This window comes from Scatophagus argus, chromosome 11 (assembly GCF_020382885.2).
Source record: "Scatophagus argus isolate fScaArg1 chromosome 11, fScaArg1.pri, whole genome shotgun sequence".
In the NCBI taxonomy this organism is placed as follows: domain Eukaryota; kingdom Metazoa; phylum Chordata; class Actinopteri; family Scatophagidae; genus Scatophagus; species Scatophagus argus.
In genome coordinates this window covers 10,040,643-10,061,148 of record NC_058503.1, presented here as the reverse complement: position 1 = coordinate 10,061,148, position 20,506 = coordinate 10,040,643, and the positions used below count along the sequence as shown (strand labels likewise).

General features: G+C 40.4%; 2 protein-coding genes across 4 annotated transcripts in view; both read right to left on the bottom strand.

The window, feature by feature from the left end:
• LOC124067626 (nectin-1-like) overlaps nucleotides 1-20,506 on the bottom strand; it is a 37,400-nt gene that overhangs the window by 9,462 nt on the left and 7,432 nt on the right. Inside the window, exon 2 of one of the 3 annotated variants that reach the window (XM_046405155.1) lies at nucleotides 2,612-2,704. In XM_046405155.1, the coding sequence (XP_046261111.1) occupies nucleotides 2,612-2,672 (61 nt within the window). In that variant the 5' untranslated portion in view covers nucleotides 2,673-2,704. Of the gene's footprint in view, nucleotides 1-88; nucleotides 2,071-2,611; nucleotides 2,705-20,506 lie in introns of those variants that run through there. The other 2 variants (XM_046405157.1, XM_046405156.1) reach the window with 2 other exon arrangements.
• Nucleotides 9,906-20,506, bottom strand: part of LOC124067625 (hemicentin-1-like) — a 48,118-nt gene continuing 37,517 nt past the window's right edge. Inside the window, exons 10-12 of the mRNA XM_046405154.1 lie at nucleotides 15,835-15,986; nucleotides 14,673-14,775; nucleotides 9,906-14,576 (exon numbers count right to left, since the gene is read on the bottom strand). Of these exons, the coding sequence (XP_046261110.1) occupies nucleotides 14,438-14,576; nucleotides 14,673-14,775; nucleotides 15,835-15,986 (394 nt within the window). The 3' untranslated portion in view covers nucleotides 9,906-14,437. The remainder of the gene's footprint in view (nucleotides 14,577-14,672; nucleotides 14,776-15,834; nucleotides 15,987-20,506) is intronic.

Genomic DNA, 20,506 nt, shown 5'->3' with positions numbered 1-20,506 from the left:
ATCACATCTCAGAAAGGTCAAACAAAAGGAAAAAACACATGAATTTACACAAAACGTAATTTAAAAAAAAAAATTACTTAAAACACACTTTTTAATGCATAAAACCACATGGAACACACAATTGAACAATAGCTGCCCACTGATCCTAGTGGTGTCAGGGATGTCGGCGTTGCTGACGCAGAAAAAGCTGAACCCCGATGCAGAGTGTAAAAAGGGCTGGCAGGCGAGGCAGAGGTCTGAGCAACAGTCTTTACTTTAACATAACAAAAACCAACTCAAAAAGGCACACACTTACTATGTCCTGGGATGTATGAATAACTGTGGCTAAACTCCTGGCAAAAACAAGGCATGGCATGGCATGGCAAAACTAAACAAAAGTTCCTGGCTTGACATGGGTAAAAGACACTCTTACAAAGGTGACTGGGAAGACAAGGACTAAATAGACATGACAACAAGACACAGGTGACACACATTAGGAGGGCGAAAGCATAGGCCCGGCCTGAAACCTCAGGCGGGTGGCCCCAGTTCAACACCCAGGTGGGGCTTGATGCATCAGGGGGTCTGCCCAAGTGCTGGGCCAGGACACAACGTGAGGCCTCAGGCGGTCTGCCTGAGTGCTGGGCCAGGACCAAGGGCCGATCCATGAGCCGCCTCTGTGGCGACCTGACAAGGCGTGAAGACCTGAGGAGACGTGGAGACCTGACGACGAGACATGGAGACCTGACTTGGAGACTTGAGGACCTGACGTGGAGATCTGGTGAGACCTGACGAGACGTGGAGATCTGAGGACCTGACGTGGAGACCTGACGAGACGCGCAGATCTGGCGAGACGTGGAGACTTGGCGAGACGAGACGAGAAGGCAGACGGACCCAGCCCAGAGATGGAGAGCTGTGGCCCCTCTGCTGTGGCGAGAAGCGCAGGCGAACCCAGCACAGGGATGATGAGCTGCGGCTCCTCCGCTGGGGCGTGAAGACATGGTGTGGCTTGGGAAGCTGGAGGACCCAGCCCTGGATCTGTGAGCTGCAGTCCCTCAGCTGAAACGTGGAGACCCGAGACGGCAGACGGCCGCACCATCAGGGTCTGGACTAGAGCACTGATCTCCGCGGCGGCTGGCGGCTCGATCTGCGGAGTCTGCACCGGCAGTGGGGAGCCTGTTGCCGGATGCAGGCCTCCCTGGGCATGAAGCGGCGCATCTGCTCCTCCCAGAGTTCGACCAAATTGGGAAGCCGGGTCGCCAGTCCGGTCTGACTTCCAATTAAACTTATACTTAAACAAATAACATAACATTGCTTTTGGCGATAAGTCAACGTTAGCAGCTGCAGCTGATCCGGAAGTTATATTCAGAGTTTTCGATAAAAATATTAACTGTCTCATCAGTATGTACCGTCGTTTGCTTCAAATATTAACACCTCAAACTTTACTCAGTATGTCATCCCTGCATTTTAAAATCCCATAAAAATCCAAATGAAATAGTGTTCAGCAAAATCATCCAGGTTCTTGTGAAGCATTTTCCCTCCCTTTCATTAGCTGTTCTTCCACTGCTCTTAAAAGAAATAAATCAATGGAACATGCAAATGAGTGCAGTTTTAAAAACCACTAAACGGTGTAGTAATTTTTAACAAAAAAACATTACTTAAACAAAACACACTTTTTAATGCATAAAACTGTATGGAACACACTGGCTTACATGTGGAATCTTTCCCCATGTTTTGAACAAAAGCTGCCCACTGATCCTCACGGATGGGTTCAACACAAAGGAAACGAGTTTCACTACGCGGTAGTGACGCATGTGATGAATTAAGAGTCTCCTCTTATCGTAATGTCATTTTGTATTCATTTTTGGATTTTCAAATTCTAAGTTAGTTGAAAAACACTTTGTAACCAGGGAACAAAGGAGTTTGAATCAATCTTTCTTCATGAGTTACGTCTGATTAAATGTGACCCTGCCGGTGAACTAGCAAAGTGTCATGCCTGGTGTTTTTTGTTATGCTTTCTTTTGATTTCAGTCCGTGTGCCATGTTTCATGTTTGTCTTGTCATGTGTTTCCATGTTTTATGTTCAAGGTTTTTGTCATGTCCTGTTTTATTTTGAAAGTGTCTCTTCCTCTGTGTGCCCGGTTTTCATGTAACTTTGCTGTCTCGTCGTCTTGTCTATTTAGTCCTTGTCTTCCCAGCCACCTTTGTCAGAGCGTTAGAAAACTTTTTTTTGCCTTGCCAAGCCATGCCAGGAGTATTTCTGTCACAGTAAGAGTGTGCTTTTTTGAGTTGGTTTTTGTTCTTTTGAAAACAAAGTCCATTGCTTGGACCTCTGACTCGCCTGCCTGCGCTATTTTGACTCTGCATTGGGGTTCAGCCTTTTCTGCGTCAGCGACGCCGACAAACCTCACACAAAGACTCCGTCATTTTTAAATACTTAAATATAACAGGTAATTAGCAATTAGTAGGACTTTGGTTTGGTTAACTAAAAACTCTCCACAGCTTATGCACATATTACAAACACAACCTGTACGGTACCATCTGTTCTTTATCCTCATTTTCCCAACAACACAACAAACACGTTGCGTCGTAGACAAGCTGCCTGCTTAAAGAAAAGGTCGTTCACTGTACATACCTTCAGCTGTGCTCAGGTTTAACACTAACATCAGTAAAAGCATCGTGGAGCTACACGGCATCCATGTTCAGAGATGAAAACCCGACAAAGGACTTCTGAGTAGTCACGTCACGTGGGCGGGGAGGGGAGGATATCAATTAATCTCACTTAAACAAATAAATAACGGGCTTGTTTTTGGCGAAAAGTCAACGTTAGCAGGTGCAGCTGCAGCCGCACTTTTCTTTAACTGTCTGATCAGTGTGTACAGTCGTTTGCCTCAAACTTTACTCACTATGTCATCCATGCATTTTAAAATTCCATAAAAATCTAAATGAAGTTGTGTTCAGCAAAATCATCCAGGTTCTTGTGAAGCATCTTCCCTCCCTTTCATTAGCTGTTCTTCCGCAAAAAAAGAAGTTTAACAATACTAAATGTAAAACAGCTCTCAGATCAATAGTTTAATAAACAAAATCAATAAATAACTCAAATGTGTTGTGTGAAACTTGTCATACGCTGTGTGGCAAGTTAACCATTTAGTGGTATTTAGCCCTGCCTATAAAGATTTGTTACAGAAGATAAAGAAGCTGTCGTTGCTCGTGCTAAACACCTGCAGTGGAAGTAACACAAAGAGTCGAGCGGAGAAGGCAGAGGCAGGACTACAGTGACACGCTTTACCGTACAGAACGATGGAGACGTGCAGCCGATTTTAAAGTACAGATGGTGAGCGATCCTGCGCAAAGCGGAAACAGGAGCTTCACCTCACTTCACCTCCCCAGGCTGCTGTTTCCGGATCGCTCGGGATCTGATCTTAACGTGTTCTGCTCACTATGAACAACTGATCAAGTTACTGTGACTTCATGTGATTAGTTCATAGCTAACAGATCAGTAAGGTTACTTCATGGATCAATTTATATTTTTGTTATATTTAATGAATACTTCATATATTTAGGCCTGCTGTTCTGCTTTAAAAGAGACTGAGGAAATACACAGGTCTGGAGAGTTCAGGGTTTTTTTGTTTTTAACCACTACAGCCTGCATATATTAGACTTTTTTATTATTATTATTATTTTAGATCAATCAGAAGTACCAGCCAACAAAAATTCGTGCTGATGCCGAATTTGCTCTTTTAATAAATATATATACACAACAGATATACAATGGTTACATTTCTCACTGTCATATTGATAACTACCAAAATATGCATTTTGTATTATTATTATTATTATTATCATTAGATTACGTTTAATAAAGACCTTTAAAAGAAAAATAAGAATTCTCTGAAAGTGTACCTCACCCATCATGCTGCATTTAGGACAACTGTACAAGTTTTAATCATTTGCATATTTTTTGCAATATCATTACATTGTCATTTTCAAATTTGCTTTGCAAATTGTGGTAACAAAGGTATCTTTCAAGTTTTGCAAGAATATTTGAATTAGATACAAATGTGGGACCAGAATGTCCTTCTTACTGAAAGACTCAAGCACAGCCTACAGTTCAGATCTTGTGCTCTAATTTTGTATGTGTGGTTGACAAATAGATGAATGAAATCTGAAATACTAGTTCAATAGATTCCATGCAGGAAAGAGGAGGCCACCAAGTGGTTGGATGAATGATGTTAAATAAAAAAACGACTAAGAAGAGCAAAAAGCAATATATTTCTTCTGACATCCATTCAGAGCATAATTGTTATTCAGATTTGAATATAATCTCTTACTACAAGTTTCAACCCAGCAGTTGTTAAAATGTATGTAAACAACGAGAGGGAGATAGAGAGAGAGAAAAGATTTAAATTGTAATTTGGCTTGAGCTGTTGAACCCATTCTGCTTAGAGACAGAGATGCGCACCGCTGAACCCGACCTTTTTCCCTTTAATGATTAATCCAACAGCGATCAGAATTAATGAATGACTCCATTGTGGAGGAGCTGATGTAGGAGGAGAGCCATTCTTCCTGACAGAGTTCAAAAAGTTCAGAGCCATCTGGGAACAGTTCTTCATTGTTTAGAGCATAAAAAACTACAGTTTGTAGGAGTAGAAATGAAGGAAACCTCTGTTTCAAAAAGAAAATTTATTTCTGTCTGCCAACAAACTCACTGACCTGCATGGCGCTTAAATACTGGCAGCTTCAGGAGGACTTGATTAGAGAGAATGATCAGCAGGTGTTCAGGTGAAGAGATGGGGGACAAACCGAGGAGATCAACTAGTCATGTTAACAGTTACTCAAGTAAAGTTGCACTTATAGAGAGGAGGCGCAATGTAATGTAATGTAATGCAACGGACTGGTACAAAGTCAACAACCTGTCCATGAACGTCAACAAGACCAAAGAGATGACTGACTTCAGAAGAGCACAGGGGGACTGCTCTCCGCTGAGCATTGATGGCTCCACTGTGGAGATCGTTCACTTGGCTCGGCTATTAGGAACTATAACCCTCTATATGCCCAGCAGTGACTCCACTTCCTGAGGAAGTTGAGGAAAGCTCCTCCTCCTCCCCCGTCTTCAGGAGGACCGTTGAGGCAGCTGCATCACTGCCTGGTATGGCAACCCCAGGATGTTTCTGCCACATCCTTCTGATCAGGTTTAATCAGTTTCTCCATGTATTAACCACATCCTCAGGAAAGTGGAGTCCAGCGTTCATTTGACTTAACGAGTTCCTCTGATCGGCTTGGCTTTGGGCCTTTTCATTTCTTTTTCTGTCAATCTGAGCACGTGCACTGAATACTTGCTGAATGAAACTGCCTAAAATCAGGTTGTCCTTTGTCTTTAAAATCTTTTGACCAATTAAACTTCAAATGATTATAGCAGCTTTTAAATTTCGAATCAGATTCAATGATCAAAACAATATCATAACAAGAATGTGTATTTATCATTCACCCTCCATCTCAGAGATTTATATGTTTGGCAAAGCAAGGCAAGTTTATTTGTGCAGTACCTTTCAACAACAAGGCAATTCACAATGCTTCACATGAAAGAAAGCATCAAGACAAGAAAAGAACAAAAGCAACGTAAGTAAACTGAAACAACAGAAAAATGTGAAAGTTCAGTCAGGTAGAAGATCTCCTCAAGTCACAAGCATATTTGTGCAAACCTTAAGCTCCACCATCTCATTTGGTCCTTGTTTTATTTATATTGAGCGCACCCACAAGGACACGTTGACAGACGTTGAATGACGAAGCAGGAGGGGTTGGAGCCTATCCCAGCTCACTGTGGGTGAGAGGCGGGGTCGCCCTGGACTTTTTTTTTTTTTTTTTAAATTGCTTTATTTAACAACCATATATGAAACAAACAATAATACATAATACATAATGGTGAACAATATGCAACATGAAACTGAGAAAGAGGTAAATGATGCAGAAAATAATAATAAAAAACAGAAGTAAATTGAAAAATAAGAATGAAATAAATAAAAAATAGAAATAAATACATGCCAGGGGTCACAAGTAAAATAGGAGAAAAAAATTAACTTGAATTAAAAATATTATTAAAGTGGGAGCACACCCTCATAGTTTTAACAGCTTTCTTATATTTAGGAGAAGACATTGATTTAAAATACAATTCGAGTTCTTTCATAAAAACACAAAAAAAGAGGTCTGACTTTGGACAGTTTACATTTGTGGATGTAGAATTTTGCAAGAATTATAATAAGATTAATTAAATAATATTCTCTTTCAACTGAAGTATCAATCTTGAAAAAACCAAAGAGCACATCTTGCAGTTATTCTTACAACTAGATGCGTTGAAGCATACTTTACCAACTGGTGAGTCAGTTACAGCCGTAAAAGGGACATCAGGCATAGAAACAGACATATTATTTTTGAATAACATAAGAACACCAGATGAACAGCATCGAAGACTATAGCATACTGTTTAGGTATTATAGGTATCCCATAGTGTTGAAGGCATTCCTGATAAGAAAATAAAACTCTCTGTTGAATAGTTGTTTTACCCAGATAATATTATTGTTAAACCATTCCTCAAAGAAAAAGGATCTGTTTCGGTAGAGTAAATCTTTGTTATTCCAAATAGAGTAATGGTGCTGTGAGAAATTGTGCTTGTGAAAGTTGGAGAGATGAACAGGAATTTTCTCTATGTTATAGTTGCATGTCAAAATGAATTTTAGACCAACAATTTTAGAAAAAACATAGTTAGGGATACTATTCCATATAGAGTCAGGTTTTCTCAAGAATTGTTTGATCCTGAGTTCATTAAATCTTCCTTGATCTTGAAGGTGTTGTTCAAAGCTCCTCATTTTCACATCTTCATGACAACAGATTTTTTATGTAATGAATTTTATTCTTCCATAAAAAGTTAAACAACATATAATCTATGTGTTTGATGGTTTTATTATCAAGGTATAATGAGAGGGCAGTGTAAGTTAGTCTGGATATACCTTCTGCTTTTGTTATTAGCATCCTTCCTCTTAAGGATAGATCTCTTAGGAGCCAGAGATTGAATCTTTTTTGGGTCTTTTCTATGACCAGGGTAAAGTTTAAAGCAATTCTAGCTTTCTGATCTTCAGTGATGGAGACTGCTAAATATGTTACTGTATTTTTGACAGGGATGTTTGATATTGAGCATGAAGCTGAGTCTTTCACTGCCATTAACTCACATTTGTTTACATTTAAATGTAGTCCAGAGGCCTCAGAGAACATATTGATTATGTTTAGAGCACGAGATGTCTGGGTAGAATCTTTTTAAAAAATGGTTGTATCATCTGCAAGTTGACTGATAACGATTTCTCTTTCTGCAATTGTGATGCCTTTCAGAGCGCTTGATTTAACATGAATAAGAGTCAACCGTACCGAATTCCTCGTTTAATGTCAAAACGTGGGGTTGTGTCAGAACTCAATTTAATAGAATAATTACTATTAGCATATAAGGTTCGAATAGCTTTGCTGAAAAAAAGCCCCAAACCAAATTTCTCTAAAGAACTAAAGATAAACTGGTGTTCAACTGAATCAAAGGCTTTATAGAAATCTAAAAATAGGATATAACTGTTATCAGAGATTAGTTCAGAATAATCTAACAAGTCTAATACCAATCTGATATTATTACATATGTCTATTGTTCATGAATCCAGATTGTGATTCATCTATAACAGAATCCAAAACTAGCTTAAGCCTTTTTGCAACAATAATTGCTAACACCTTATAGTCATTGTTTAAAAGACAAATGGGGACCAATTATCAATAAGCAGTACATCCTTATTAGGTTTCGGAATAAGCCCTGTGTCAGTGTTGGAGGGAGCAGTTCATTGTCTATGCTTTCTGTGAAAACCTTCAATAAGAATGGGGCTAACTGATCTACTAAAGCTCTGTAAAATTCAGAAGTACATCCATCCACTCCGGGGGACTTGTTACATTTGAGGCTATTGATGGAGTCAATTATTTCTTTTAGTGTTAAAGGAGCATCACATATACCTCTGTCTGCATCATTAATATTATTCACCTCAATAGAATCTAAAAAGGAAGATGTACTCCTCTCACAATAATGAGAGGTGTAAAACTTGCTATAGAAGCCTGAACAATATGTAGCAATTAGCTTGGGGTTATCACATGTTGTATTATTAATTTTAAGTTGCTGGATGGAGTGGGTTTTAGAATGAGATTTTTCCAACCTGAAAAAATAGGCAGAATTTTGTTCTCCTTCTTCCATCCATTTCAGCCTCGATCTAATAAATGCACCCTTTGCTTTCAGCATATACAAGTTGTCCAGCTTACTTTGACATTCAGTGAAAGTTTCTTTTTCATTTGTAGAGACAATCTGGGGGCTTTTGAGAAAGAGAGGTTATGGTAGATACTATCTCATCTTCTTCTAAACTTCTCAACCTGGCTAGATCAGAACTATATTTCCTAAAGTAAGGAAATACAATGCAATTTCAAATTTCACAAGTTCCCACTTGATACCATATTTATTGACAATCTTAGCCTCATTCCAATATACAATATTTCCAATAAGTCTTCCAACTTCAGCTTTTACATCTTCATAATTCAAAATTGAACTATTCAATTTCCAATACGAGGAGTGGTTAAAGCAAGCAGAGGAGAATAAAGAGATAACAATATGTATAGCTTTGTGATCAGTTAATGGAGTTGCCGTAATTTGTGTCGTATTTTTTCTCAGACCTCTGGACAACAGCCAATAATCTATCCTAGATTGGGAGGATCCAGTCTTATCAGACCATGTGTCCACTACACTATCAAGAGCAACATTAAAATCTCCACCAATTAAAAGGAAGGCATTAGGTTCGCCCTGGACTGGTCGCCAGTCGCAGGGCTGACACAAAGACAGACAACCACACACGCACACACACTCACACCTAGGGGCAATGTAGAGTAGCCAATTAACTTAATGTGCATGGTTTGGTGGATTGTGTAAGGAAGCCGGAGTACCCGGATGAAAACCCATGCAGGCACAGGGAGAACGTGCACAGAAGGGTCCAGACTGGATACAAACCTGCAACCCTCTTGCCGTGAGGTGACAGTGCACCACCCGCCCGCAAGCAAAGGTGTATGTAAAAAATACAGGATTTAAAAATGTTTTTTTTGGCCCCAATGATGCACAGCTTTTTTTTTCAATATGAACTTTTACACTGCGTGTTTCTAGCCAAAAGGGGGCCTGGTTGTTCTCACTACAGAGATCTGACATATAGCTTCTCTTGTAAAGGAGACTGAAGACGACGACAGAAGATTTAACTGTTCAGACAGGCAATACTAATCAGAAGTGAGCTCTATGTCTAAATTCGGCAGAGTGCATTTTGCGAGTGATTCATCAAAATAAAGATGAGTATTTTGTGCTTGCCACACATGTTTACATAGAGGGCTGACTGTGGGTTGCTTCTCGGTCTTCTACCTTCTCTTCTGTACAGATTTCATTCATCTGTACAGCTTTTCATCTAGATAATGGGGTTACTATAACAGATTAAATGCATTGAATTCCTTTAAAAAAAAGTCATGCAGCAGAAACCCATTACAACCATAAGAGACTTGAGACATGTCTTGTACTTGCCAAAAATGACTTGGGACCATCTCTGCCTTGACCTGAAGGAAGAAATCAGGGGATACAGCAGTAAGAGCTGTTAAAACAGAAAAGTTAAAAATGATAAGATTAAGAACCCTGACACTGAAATAAAGTCACTCAAAGGTCTCATGGCCTCATTTCTTATTCTCAAACAAATTCTTTGTTTCTGCTATTTTAGCTTGAGAGCTGAAGTTACTTAATTTGCAATACCTCCAGGGCACCTCACTTTAACTATATTCACCAGATTTTATGAGTAGGTTGGTGGCAGCAATAAGACGTACAGCACACAGTAGCACACAGTTGAGAGGAATCATTTATTGCATATATATTATATATTTATATATATATATTTTAAAAAATAATAAAAAGTACATTCATAACCTAAAAAATTAAAGTATAAAATCTGAAAAGAGAAAACAGCAGACAGTCTTCCTTAAAATAAGTGTTTCCCCCCTTTGATTCTTTGCTTCCTTTCAGATGATCAGTTCAGAAACTTGAATTTCTCTCGTCTCTGTGGTGCAATTAAAGGCTCCCTATGGGGTTTCCAACCACATCTAATCATCACACAACTTTTCATTAAGGGTAACCAGCAAGTCTCATGTATCATTAATGCAATGTAAACATGTTCTACGGGTCAACACAAAGTTTGGTGAAGACATTCATGGTCCCCCATCTTAGCAGGTTGGTATTTTTGGGTCCAAGTCAACTGTCTTGACAATAAATAGACTGACTTATGATAATAAATAGATAAGAACACAGCTCCTATTCATTACAGAATAATTGTTTTCTTCATCATTTGTAACCCAGAACTTCATTTTGACCTTTAATGAACTTGTGAGTTTACCCTTAAATGAGAATGTCAATACACAATAGGTCAATAACAACAAAGAATAAAAGCTTGTTCCAGCACATGATTACTTAGAGCAACCTTTTCTCTGTTGTGTGCATGTAAACATCCTTCAAAGTCAGCTGCTGATATCAGCAGCAGTTCATGCTGTTTTCACACGTTAACTGCTGTTGATATCAGCAGTTAATGCTGTTGGTGGAAAACATGTCAAGAACTCAGCGAATGCAGCAGTTAAGGGCGTTACAGCAAGCACAGGCAGTTAAAAATGATAAGCTGAAGATAACTGAGGCTGAGGTTAAGTCTCTCTTCAAAGTCACTTGAGAGTCTCATGGCCTCATTTGTTATTTTAGAACAAATTCTTTGTTTCTGCCATTTTAGCTTGAAAATATTAGTCAGTATTTACAGTTTGCAATACTCATTGTTTTTTCTTTCTTCTACTGTTGAAAAAATAAGCAAGTATCATTGTTAATGCTAAGAAGGGTGACTAATGGGTTCATGTGCTAACTCTGAGAAACCCAGCACATTGATTTTTCATCAATTCAATCCCACATACAGTGGCGTACACAGAATTCTCTCACAGGTTTGGCCAGATGTGACCACTGGAAAACTTAGAGTGGCACACCAGAAGCAAAGACCATAACTGAACTTCAGGATATCTATTGTGTTGTTGTGCTAGCCTGTCTCTGATCGTCTGTGAGGACAGACGGTTTGGTTTGGCAGTAATGCGGGTGCTGTACTCGACTGATTGTGGAGAAGAGAGAGCTGAGCTGGAAGGCAAAGATTTACCAGCCGATCTCTGTTCAAAAGCCACACCTGAGAGTCCAAATGATTACACGTCAGATGCTCTCCCACCCATCATTATGAAGTGCTTTGAGAGACTAATATTAAAACATCTCCAAACAAGTCTCCCTTCAGCCTTCGACCAGCACCAGTTTATGGACGGCACAGACTGACGGAGGATGCCGTCACCATAGCTCTCCGTTCAGCACCGGCTCAACGCAAGGCCATGTGCTGATCCAAACACTGTACTCACTGCACACATATGAGCCCATATGTGCCCATTCTACTGATATCATCAATAAATTTGCAGATGATACTTCAGTAGTCAGGCTCATATCAGCAGGAGATGAGTCTGCATAAAAGAACAAGGTCCAGAAACTGGTGAGATGGTGTTCAGTCGATAATCTGATACGGGACACAAAACCCCCTGAAGAACCCATCATTGATTTTAGGAAGGACAGAACAGACCTCTCACTGCTATTTATAAATGGTGACTGTAGATGGTGACTCAAAAAAGACTCATACATTCATCCACAGTTTTTTTTTTGTTTTTACACATCACGAATGGACTTGAAAATACAAAATAAATGTTTCCTTTTTGAATATTATTACTCATGTGCAATAGTTTCTAAATGTTACTTAGATTTTGAATTCTCTATTTATTTTATTCTAATCATTATTATTGTTATTTATTAAGGTGTGAGTATGTATGGATGAATAGGTGGAGAACGTGTTTTTAAATTTGTCGCACCATATTAGAGCACCTCTCAAAATCTTGTACGGTTTTTCTAAACAATAAGCAAGTCTATCCTGTCTTGTCCTATCATGTACCTCGAGGGCACCTGCCTTTCACTAAATTCATCAGGTATTGAAAGGAGGTTGAGAGTAGCAGACTCTGCATAAGAGCAATAAGACCTACAGCACAGTCACTAAAAATGAATCTAAGAATATACTTATGAAGAGCTTCAGTTCCGTTTCGTTTCTCGGCTACGTCTTTCATTTTTGTTCAGTAAAACTTGCAGTGCGGCACAAATTAATTTAACTTGACTCAAATTTACTAACTTAAATATTCCATTAGCATAAAACAGGAAGGTGCAACTAACAAATGAAAGTTGAATAGAGAACATACCAGGTATTAGTTCTTAATAAACAGGACTGATCTTCTGAAAGGAAATAACCAAAGGAGGGAAAACACCTTTTGGTTATTTCCTTTCAGAAGATCAGTTTTAAATAACTCTTAAATTTCTCTCCTTTGAGAGGTCCTTGCATCAATGTTGGGCTTTTTTAAGTGCCATTTTTTCTAAGATTTGGAGAGTTCAGACAAAAGTTCTCATAAAACTGAAACTTCTTCAGTTAAGATTCCAGATGCTGTGCCTTGTGCATTAACCAGATTTCAGTGTCCAGACAACATCAAGGCACCCAAGAGCCGTAAAGACATCAGGACAGCAGACGAAACAGATCCACAACTAAGTCCACATTGTGAACAGAAAGTATCCTCCCACAGTCTGCACACCAGTGTGTTGTGCACAACAGTTATCATGTAGACTGACTTTTCTTTTTTCACTGTCCATAGAGTTTGCACATCAACAGAAACTAATACACATCTGGCCCGTTACATCTTTACAACCCCCTTTAGCTTTAACCATAATGCAAATACACACAAACTGACTTATATGCTTCATTAGATCAACCATGCAGGCTGCACTTCCTTAACTTTTAGGCAGTGATTGGCAGAGGAAGGCGACTGGGCACCTCACTACCACAACCACACTTAGGTCTACTGCATATCACCCAATATGTTATATCCTTACTGGTCTTAAATAACACATTATTCAAAGAATCACATCAAAATCTTAATGCCAACCGGGCAACTTCATGTGGCTAACTCACCAAGTTAATCCACTTAACTGGAAAGAAAGGATGGACAGCGGTCGCCCTGATGGTGACTTCTCTCTCAACAGTCTACAGCTAAGAATCAAGCTTCACTCAATTTCACATCTGAGAATGTCTAATGTCACTCTGCCAAAACCCAACTGAGTTTCTGTCTCACAAACCCACTTCATGTGCCTGAGTTCTCCAGTGGCAGCAGCCCACTAAGTGCTAACCAATCGCTTGTGAGGTGATTAGGGAACATCTGTACATTGGGGACACACAACTTTCAGTCACCCCTATTAGCAGTAGAACATACTTAAGGAATGACATCTGACTACAAGAAAAAAAGTTGTTGGTAATTTGGGGGGACTAAAGCTGACCCAGATGTTTCAAAGCTTGGATCATCGCCATGGTAACTGATGTCCAAATCAGTATTCACATGCTTTGTTGTTATCAGGGGGAAGCCACACCAGAAAAAGAAGAGCAAGAAACAAGTTCCTCTATAGTGTTCCATTCGTTTTTAAACTTCCACATATAAAAATGGGTGCGTGTAAGTGACACAAGCGCACAGAACGGCAACCACAAAACATGTCAGCTCCACATGCTCAAATGCAGTTCAACAAGCATGTGGCTGAGGCAGGGACAGGCTAATATCTCCCCTCCTGTCCTCATCTCTCATTAGACTCATAAATACAATAACAGTTGTCTTAAACACTGACTGGGAAGGCAGCTTTTGGTATTTCAAACATGCATGCAGGCTTGAAATACCAAAAGCTGTATAATCCTTAATCCTTAATTAAATTAAAACTTTTAAGAGAAAAGCCGAAATCATAAACTTTCTAAAGGAAACAGAATTAAATGGGACTTCCTGGTAGAATAAAAGTGAAAGGAGGACAGCTGCTTTACTCCAAACAATCTGTGTGAATCTGGGCTCTGTGTTGCCTTTCAGACATGTAGAAGAACACAGACAATTAAATAACAATCACAATAATCAACGTTAAAAGTTAGGCTGCTATGTCTCATGTGTAAATGCTTACAACGTCTCTCTCACAGAAAAGAGATACAGCAGCTGCATGCAAATGTTCATTAACCAGCTGAGTCAGGAATGAAATGTTAGCCGTGGCGTCTGTATGACGCCACAACAACTGTGCTACAACTTGCCACTGCAACGGATGTCAAAGAGGTCCCTAAGGTATACAGTTTCAAATGTGTCTCCACATATTTTCAGGCAGATTTTGGAAATAAATATTTTAAAAAGAAAATGAAAAAAAGACAAACCAGTAAGAATTAAACCAAACACCTTTAACTACTAAATCCTCTACCTCTGCCTATAATGGCCTCTCTTCTTCTCTTTCTTCGTCTTCTTCTTCTTCTTCTTCTCCATGATCAGTGCGTTCACGTGATCTGGAGGATGTTCGTACTGGTTTTCTCTCTCTGCTTGTGCCCTCTTCCGGACTTGAAAAAAACCTACCAAATAACAAAAGATTTACACTGTATGTACAATTTATACTTACACACTTGACATATTTATCCACTCATATGCATGCAGTGATATTACTGTACCTTTGAAATTTCCCAGTTTTATAGAGGTACCACCCTGCACCAGCAGCAAAAGCAATGAGGATGACCAACATAACAAATAAGGCCCAACAAACACGGCAGCCCTCTGCAGGGAGACAGACAGCAAGAGAGAAGAATACAGGAACAGGAAATATAATATGGTACACTAGTTTAGCAGGCACATCCAGTTATGACAAAATATAATATGTTGCTCTACCGCTGCCCACAACAAAAGTCCTGAAATGAAAACCACATCAAAGCATATCTTTATCCTTTGGCAGTCAAATCAGGTCAGACAATAAGTTCTGGGCTTTAATGAAGCGATGGAATCCAGAGAGGAAAACATACCGTCATTAAATTAAGATAACTCATGGTGTCACTGTACGTTTGTGACTGCTTTAATGAGCAAAGAAACAGTGTGTGAGGCTCTGTGCACAGTGATTTTACTGATTCATGAGCTCAGTTTCAGTGTAATATGGTGACAGCTCACACATGTTTATTTATACCTGTTATACTGTTTTATGTATTTATACTCAGGAAACAAACATCTTTAACAATGGCTCAGTTCCATCAGGTGTCCCAGTAAGTCATGACAGTGAGCTAGCATGTACAATACCACACCTTGAAAGCAGCTCAGCTAAACTAAATGCACTCAGTAATCACATCTGTTCCTGTTATGACATGCCAAAAAGAAAAAGGTCTACTACTACTAAAGACCCTCACAAGATTGGACATGCTTGTGCTAAGTAGTTGCACACACAGAACTGAATTATTCCCTGTAACACACTGGATGGAGTGTGGGCAGCAAGTCATCCTTCACTGGTGTTTTACACTTGTCTGGGTTGCGGTGGCAAAAGGCGAGACAGCCAAACCTTTCAGCTGCTAGCCAGATGCCAAATGGACGAAATCATTCACCAGTTAGCTACTGAGTTTGTCCTGGTTTGCTCTTTCAGTTCAACATGGTTGAAATACCTCCATGGGGAGGTCTGAAGGGAATCCTAATCACATTCAGCAATTCTATGCCAGGTCAAGCTAATAAAAAAAATGTTAACAAAAGCAAGCAACATCAGAGGACTGAAATCCAGAAACAGAATAACAACAAAGGCAAAAAACAACAACAACAACATTTGACCGAACCCCACAGCCAAATCAAACCTGACCTCACCTGAAGTCACATGCACATAGAGGTGACCATGTTTTCTTCCAAAGGTGTTCGATGCTTCGCACTCATAGACACCATTTAGCTCGGGGGTCATGCTCTGAAACTGTAATGTTGCACCTACTCGGACAGCAGACTGAGGCCACGAGTTGTCTGGTCTGAAACACACAAACAAGCACTGAAATGTACAGCTAAATAAAGACTTCAGGTGTATGGTCAAATACATTTCAAATATTAATAAGAATATTATTATTATCATATTAAATGGTGCATACGTTGTTGTGATGGTGATTATGCTTTCATTTCAGCATAGGATCTAATTATTTGTTTAGTTTTATGTTAGTTTGGTCTGTTGTATTAAAAAAAACCGCTTCATACAAGCTGACGTGACTTTTATTGTGTGTATATTGTGACGACCCCTCCACACGTATGAAGGATAATATTAAAAGTATTATAAAGGCTAATCTTGTTGATCGAGGTATGCTTGGATCTAAGAAACAGGCTGTTGATCCTGAGGTGGGTCAGGTGGATATGTCTGGCTGTGGCGAGGCAAGTTTCACTTTTGAGCAGAGGAGAGAGTTGTTGCTTTTGCAGACAGAGATGGAGAAATTGGCACTTTTAAGGAGAGAGGCAGAAATTAAAAAAATGGAGATGGAGGAGCGCAGATTAAGTTTTCCTGCTGGAACAGCTAGTCCAGTCTCAGGCTTGGGTAGATCAACCACTTCTTTTGATGTTGTTAGTAATTTGCATCTACTTCCTCAGTTCAATGAGCGTGATCCAGATACATTTTTCTCGCTGTTTGAAAGAATAGCGGAGAGCAGGAAGTGGTCGGATCCAGAGTGTACATTGTTGTTGCAATGTGTGCTGACGGGTAGAGCGCAGGAGGCCTACTCTGCTTTGACAGTGGCAGAAAGTAAAGCGTACTCAACAGTTAAAGCTGCTGTGTTAAAGGCTTATGAGTTAGTTCCAGAGGCCTACCGTAGGAAGTTTAGAGCTTGGGAGAAATCCACCAGTCAGAGTCATATGGAATTTGCCAGAGATTTAGTTACTTTTTTTAACCGGTGGTGCAATTCATTAAAAATAGATAATTATGTTGCTCTGTGTGACTTGATTGTTTTGGAACAATTTAAAAATTCTGTCCCCAGCCATATCGCTGTATAAATCAGTGAGCACAAGGTGAAGACTGCCACTGAGGCTGCTGCTTTGGCTGACGAGTATGTGCTGACACACAGGGGTGACCGAGTCTCCAGGATTTCAGAGGGGGGTGGTATGCGTCGTAATCCAGGTAGATGGGAGGAGAGGCCTCCACAACGCCCCGGTAAGTTTGAACATGCCCCACGAGGTCAGATGTGTTTTGATTCTTCAAAGATATGTAACTTCTGTAGGGGAAGAGGGCACTGGAAAGCTGATTGCCCAAAAGCTAATGCTAAAAGGGGAGTTGTTGGAGGTCAGGCAAATTCAGCTGCTTGTGCAGTTTCTGTGGAACCTGTTTTTGCTTCACAGGCCAACCAGATGGATGTTGGAGAACCCAGTAATTTGGAAAAAACTGACTTTTCTGCCTTTGTGTCTGATGGGTCTCTTTGGGTAAAGGTAATGTCAGGGTCCCTGTTAAAATTTTGAGGGACACTGCAGCATGTGATTCATACATTTTGGACTCAGTGCTGCCATTTTCTGATAATTCCAATACTGGAGACTTTGTTTTAATGCGGGGGATGGGGATGAATGTTGTTCCTGTTCCTTTGCATTCTGTGGTTCTTAACTGTGGTTTGGTCCAGGGTGAGGTTGCTCTTGGTGTTCGACCTGCGCTGCCTATTGAAGGAGTGGATGTTATCCTTGGTAACGGCCTGGCGGGTAGTCGAGTGTGGCCTGATAGGCCACCTCCTCCAATCGTGTCTTCGACACCTACTGTATCTGTTGACCTGGATGAGAATGCTCAGTGTTTTCCGGAAGTGTTTGCAGCTTGTGCCGTGACACGAACTGGGAGTCGTGCCAAGGAAGAATTTAAGTTGAATGACGGAGAGGTGAGTGAGGCGGATATGGTTGTTGTCCCTGACTCACTGTTGCCTGTATCTCGCAGTGATCTGGTGGTGGAGCAGAGAGCTGATCCCTCCCTCAGACCATTGTTTGAGTTGGTCCTTGCCACTGAGGATGTGAACAGTGTTGCTGGTGGCTACCTGTTGCAGGGTGAACTTTTGGTGAGGAAACTTACTTACTTACAATTATATCCTACACTATTTTTTTTGGCCTCGTTTGAAGAAAGATGTGTCTCGTTACATAAGATTGTGTCACACATGTCAAATGACAGGGAAGCCTAATCAGAACATTAAATCTGCTCCATTGTGCCCCATTCCTGCCATTGGACAACCTTTTGAGCGCTTGATTATTGATTGCGTGGGACCTTTACCTCGTTCCAAAGCAGGAAGTAATTATTTGCTCACTGTAATGTGCCAAAGTATGCGATACCCGGCTGCATATCCATTACGTTCCATTACAACAAAATCAATAGTTAAAGCTCTGACGCAGTTTATTTCTATTTTTGGGATTCCAAAGGTGATCCAGAGTGATCAAGGATCAAACTTTTCATCCAAACTTTTTGCTCAGGTATTGAAGCAATTAAAAATCCAACATAATTGGGCGTCTGCCTATCATCCACAGAGTCAGGGAGCTTTAGAGAGGTTTCACCAAACTCTGAAGTCATTGTTGCGGAGCTTTTGTGTTGAGTTAAACCAAGATTGGGAGGAAGGGTTGCCATGGTTGCTACTAGCTGCTAGGGAAGTATCACGGCAAAGTACGGGCTTTAGCCCCAATGAGCTTGTTTTTGGTCACACAGTGCGTGGGCCACTTACATTGGCTCATGATGGTGTTGCATTGTCTGAGCCACCAAGTAATCTTATAGATTATGTAAATGGTTTCCGTCATCATTTATATTCTGCTGGGGAGATGGCTAAGGAGAAGTTGTTGAACGCCCAGACGAAAATGAAGCGGCTATATGATCGAAAAACTGAACAGCGTGAGTTTAGTCCAGGGGATCAGGTCCTGGCTTTGTTACCAGTGGTTCATTCTCCCTTCCAGGCTAGATTTACTGGTCCTTTTACTGTGTTGCGTCAGGTGTCTGAACAAAATTATCTGTTGTCTACACCAAAAAGCAGGAAATCCACCAGACTCTGTCATGTTAATTTGTTAAAGCCTTACTATTCTTCAGAGCACAAGTCTCCCTCCTCGATAGCAGCAGTGAGGAGCCAGTTTCCCACTGACGGTGATGACGGAGTGTTGGTGCCAGATGAAAGTTTGCTGCATGGCAAACTGAAAAATTCTGAGACACTAGGTAAACTTGAATCCCTACTGAGTCATCTATCTGGAGAGAGATGTGCTGAGTTGTGTGCTTTAATTCATAGCTATTCCTGTTTATTTGGGGATACGCCTACTCAAACGCGTGTTATAGAGCATGATACAGATGTTGGCGATGCACAGCCCATTCGCCAGAGTTTTTATCGCGTATCTGAAGAGAAGCACAAACTAATGGAAGCAGAAATTAAATACATGCGTGAAAATGGCATTGCCCAGCATTCATCCTCAAGTTGGGCTTCACCTTGCTTACTTGTTGAAAAGTCTGACAAGAGTCCTAGGTTTTGTACAGATTTTCGGAAAGTAAATGCAGTTACCAAACCAGATGCATATCCCTTGCCACGGGTAGAGGACTGTATTGACCAGGTTGGATCTGCGCAATTTGTCAGTAAATTTGATCTGCTGAAGGGCTATTGGCAAGTCCCCCTATCTGAAAGAGCGAAAGAAATTTCTGCATTTATTACTCCATCTGATTTGTTTTCTTATACAGTTATGAGTTTTGGTCTTCGAAATGCTCCTGCGACATTCCAGCGCCTTATGAATATAGTGCTTTCAGGTTTGGAAGGATGTGCTGTGTATCTTGATGATGTTGTGATTTATAGCAACACCTGGCCCGTATTAAGGAGTTTTTTGACCGTCTGAGAGAGGCACGACTCACAGTGAACCTGGCTAAGTGTGAGTTTGCCAAGGCTACAGTCACCTACCTTGGCAAAGTTGTAGGGCAGGGAAAGGTGTGTGCAGTTCAAGCTAAAGTCAGGGCAATTGAGGACTTTCCAGTGCCCACCACTAAGAAAGAGCTACAACGTTTCCTTGGTTTAGTTGGGTACTATCGCAATTTTTGCAGAAATTTCTCAACTGTGATAGCTCCCCTGACTGATTTGTTAAAGGGTAAAGTCCGTTTCATCTGGTCTGAATCTTGTCAACTGGCTTTTGATAATGTAAAGGCTATTCTGTGCTCGCCTCCTGTTCTTGCAGCCCCTCGCATGGGACTACCTTTTACTTTACAGGTGGATGCCAGTGATGTGGGGGCTGGCGCTGTGTTGTTGCAGGCTGGGGATGATGATCTAATGGATCGTCCCGTGAGTTTTTATTCCAAAAAGTTCAATGCCTATCAGTTAAACTATTCTGTGATTGAGAAAGAGACTCTCGCTCTCATTTGGGCTTTGCAGCACTATATATATATATATATATGTATGTATATATATGTATATATATGTATGTATTGTACAAAACAACCCACCCTAAAAAATGATTAATTATGCCAGCTCTCAGAGCAGATAATGACCTTTATGAAGTGGTCACACCTTCTATACATCTAGGATTGTCTGACAAC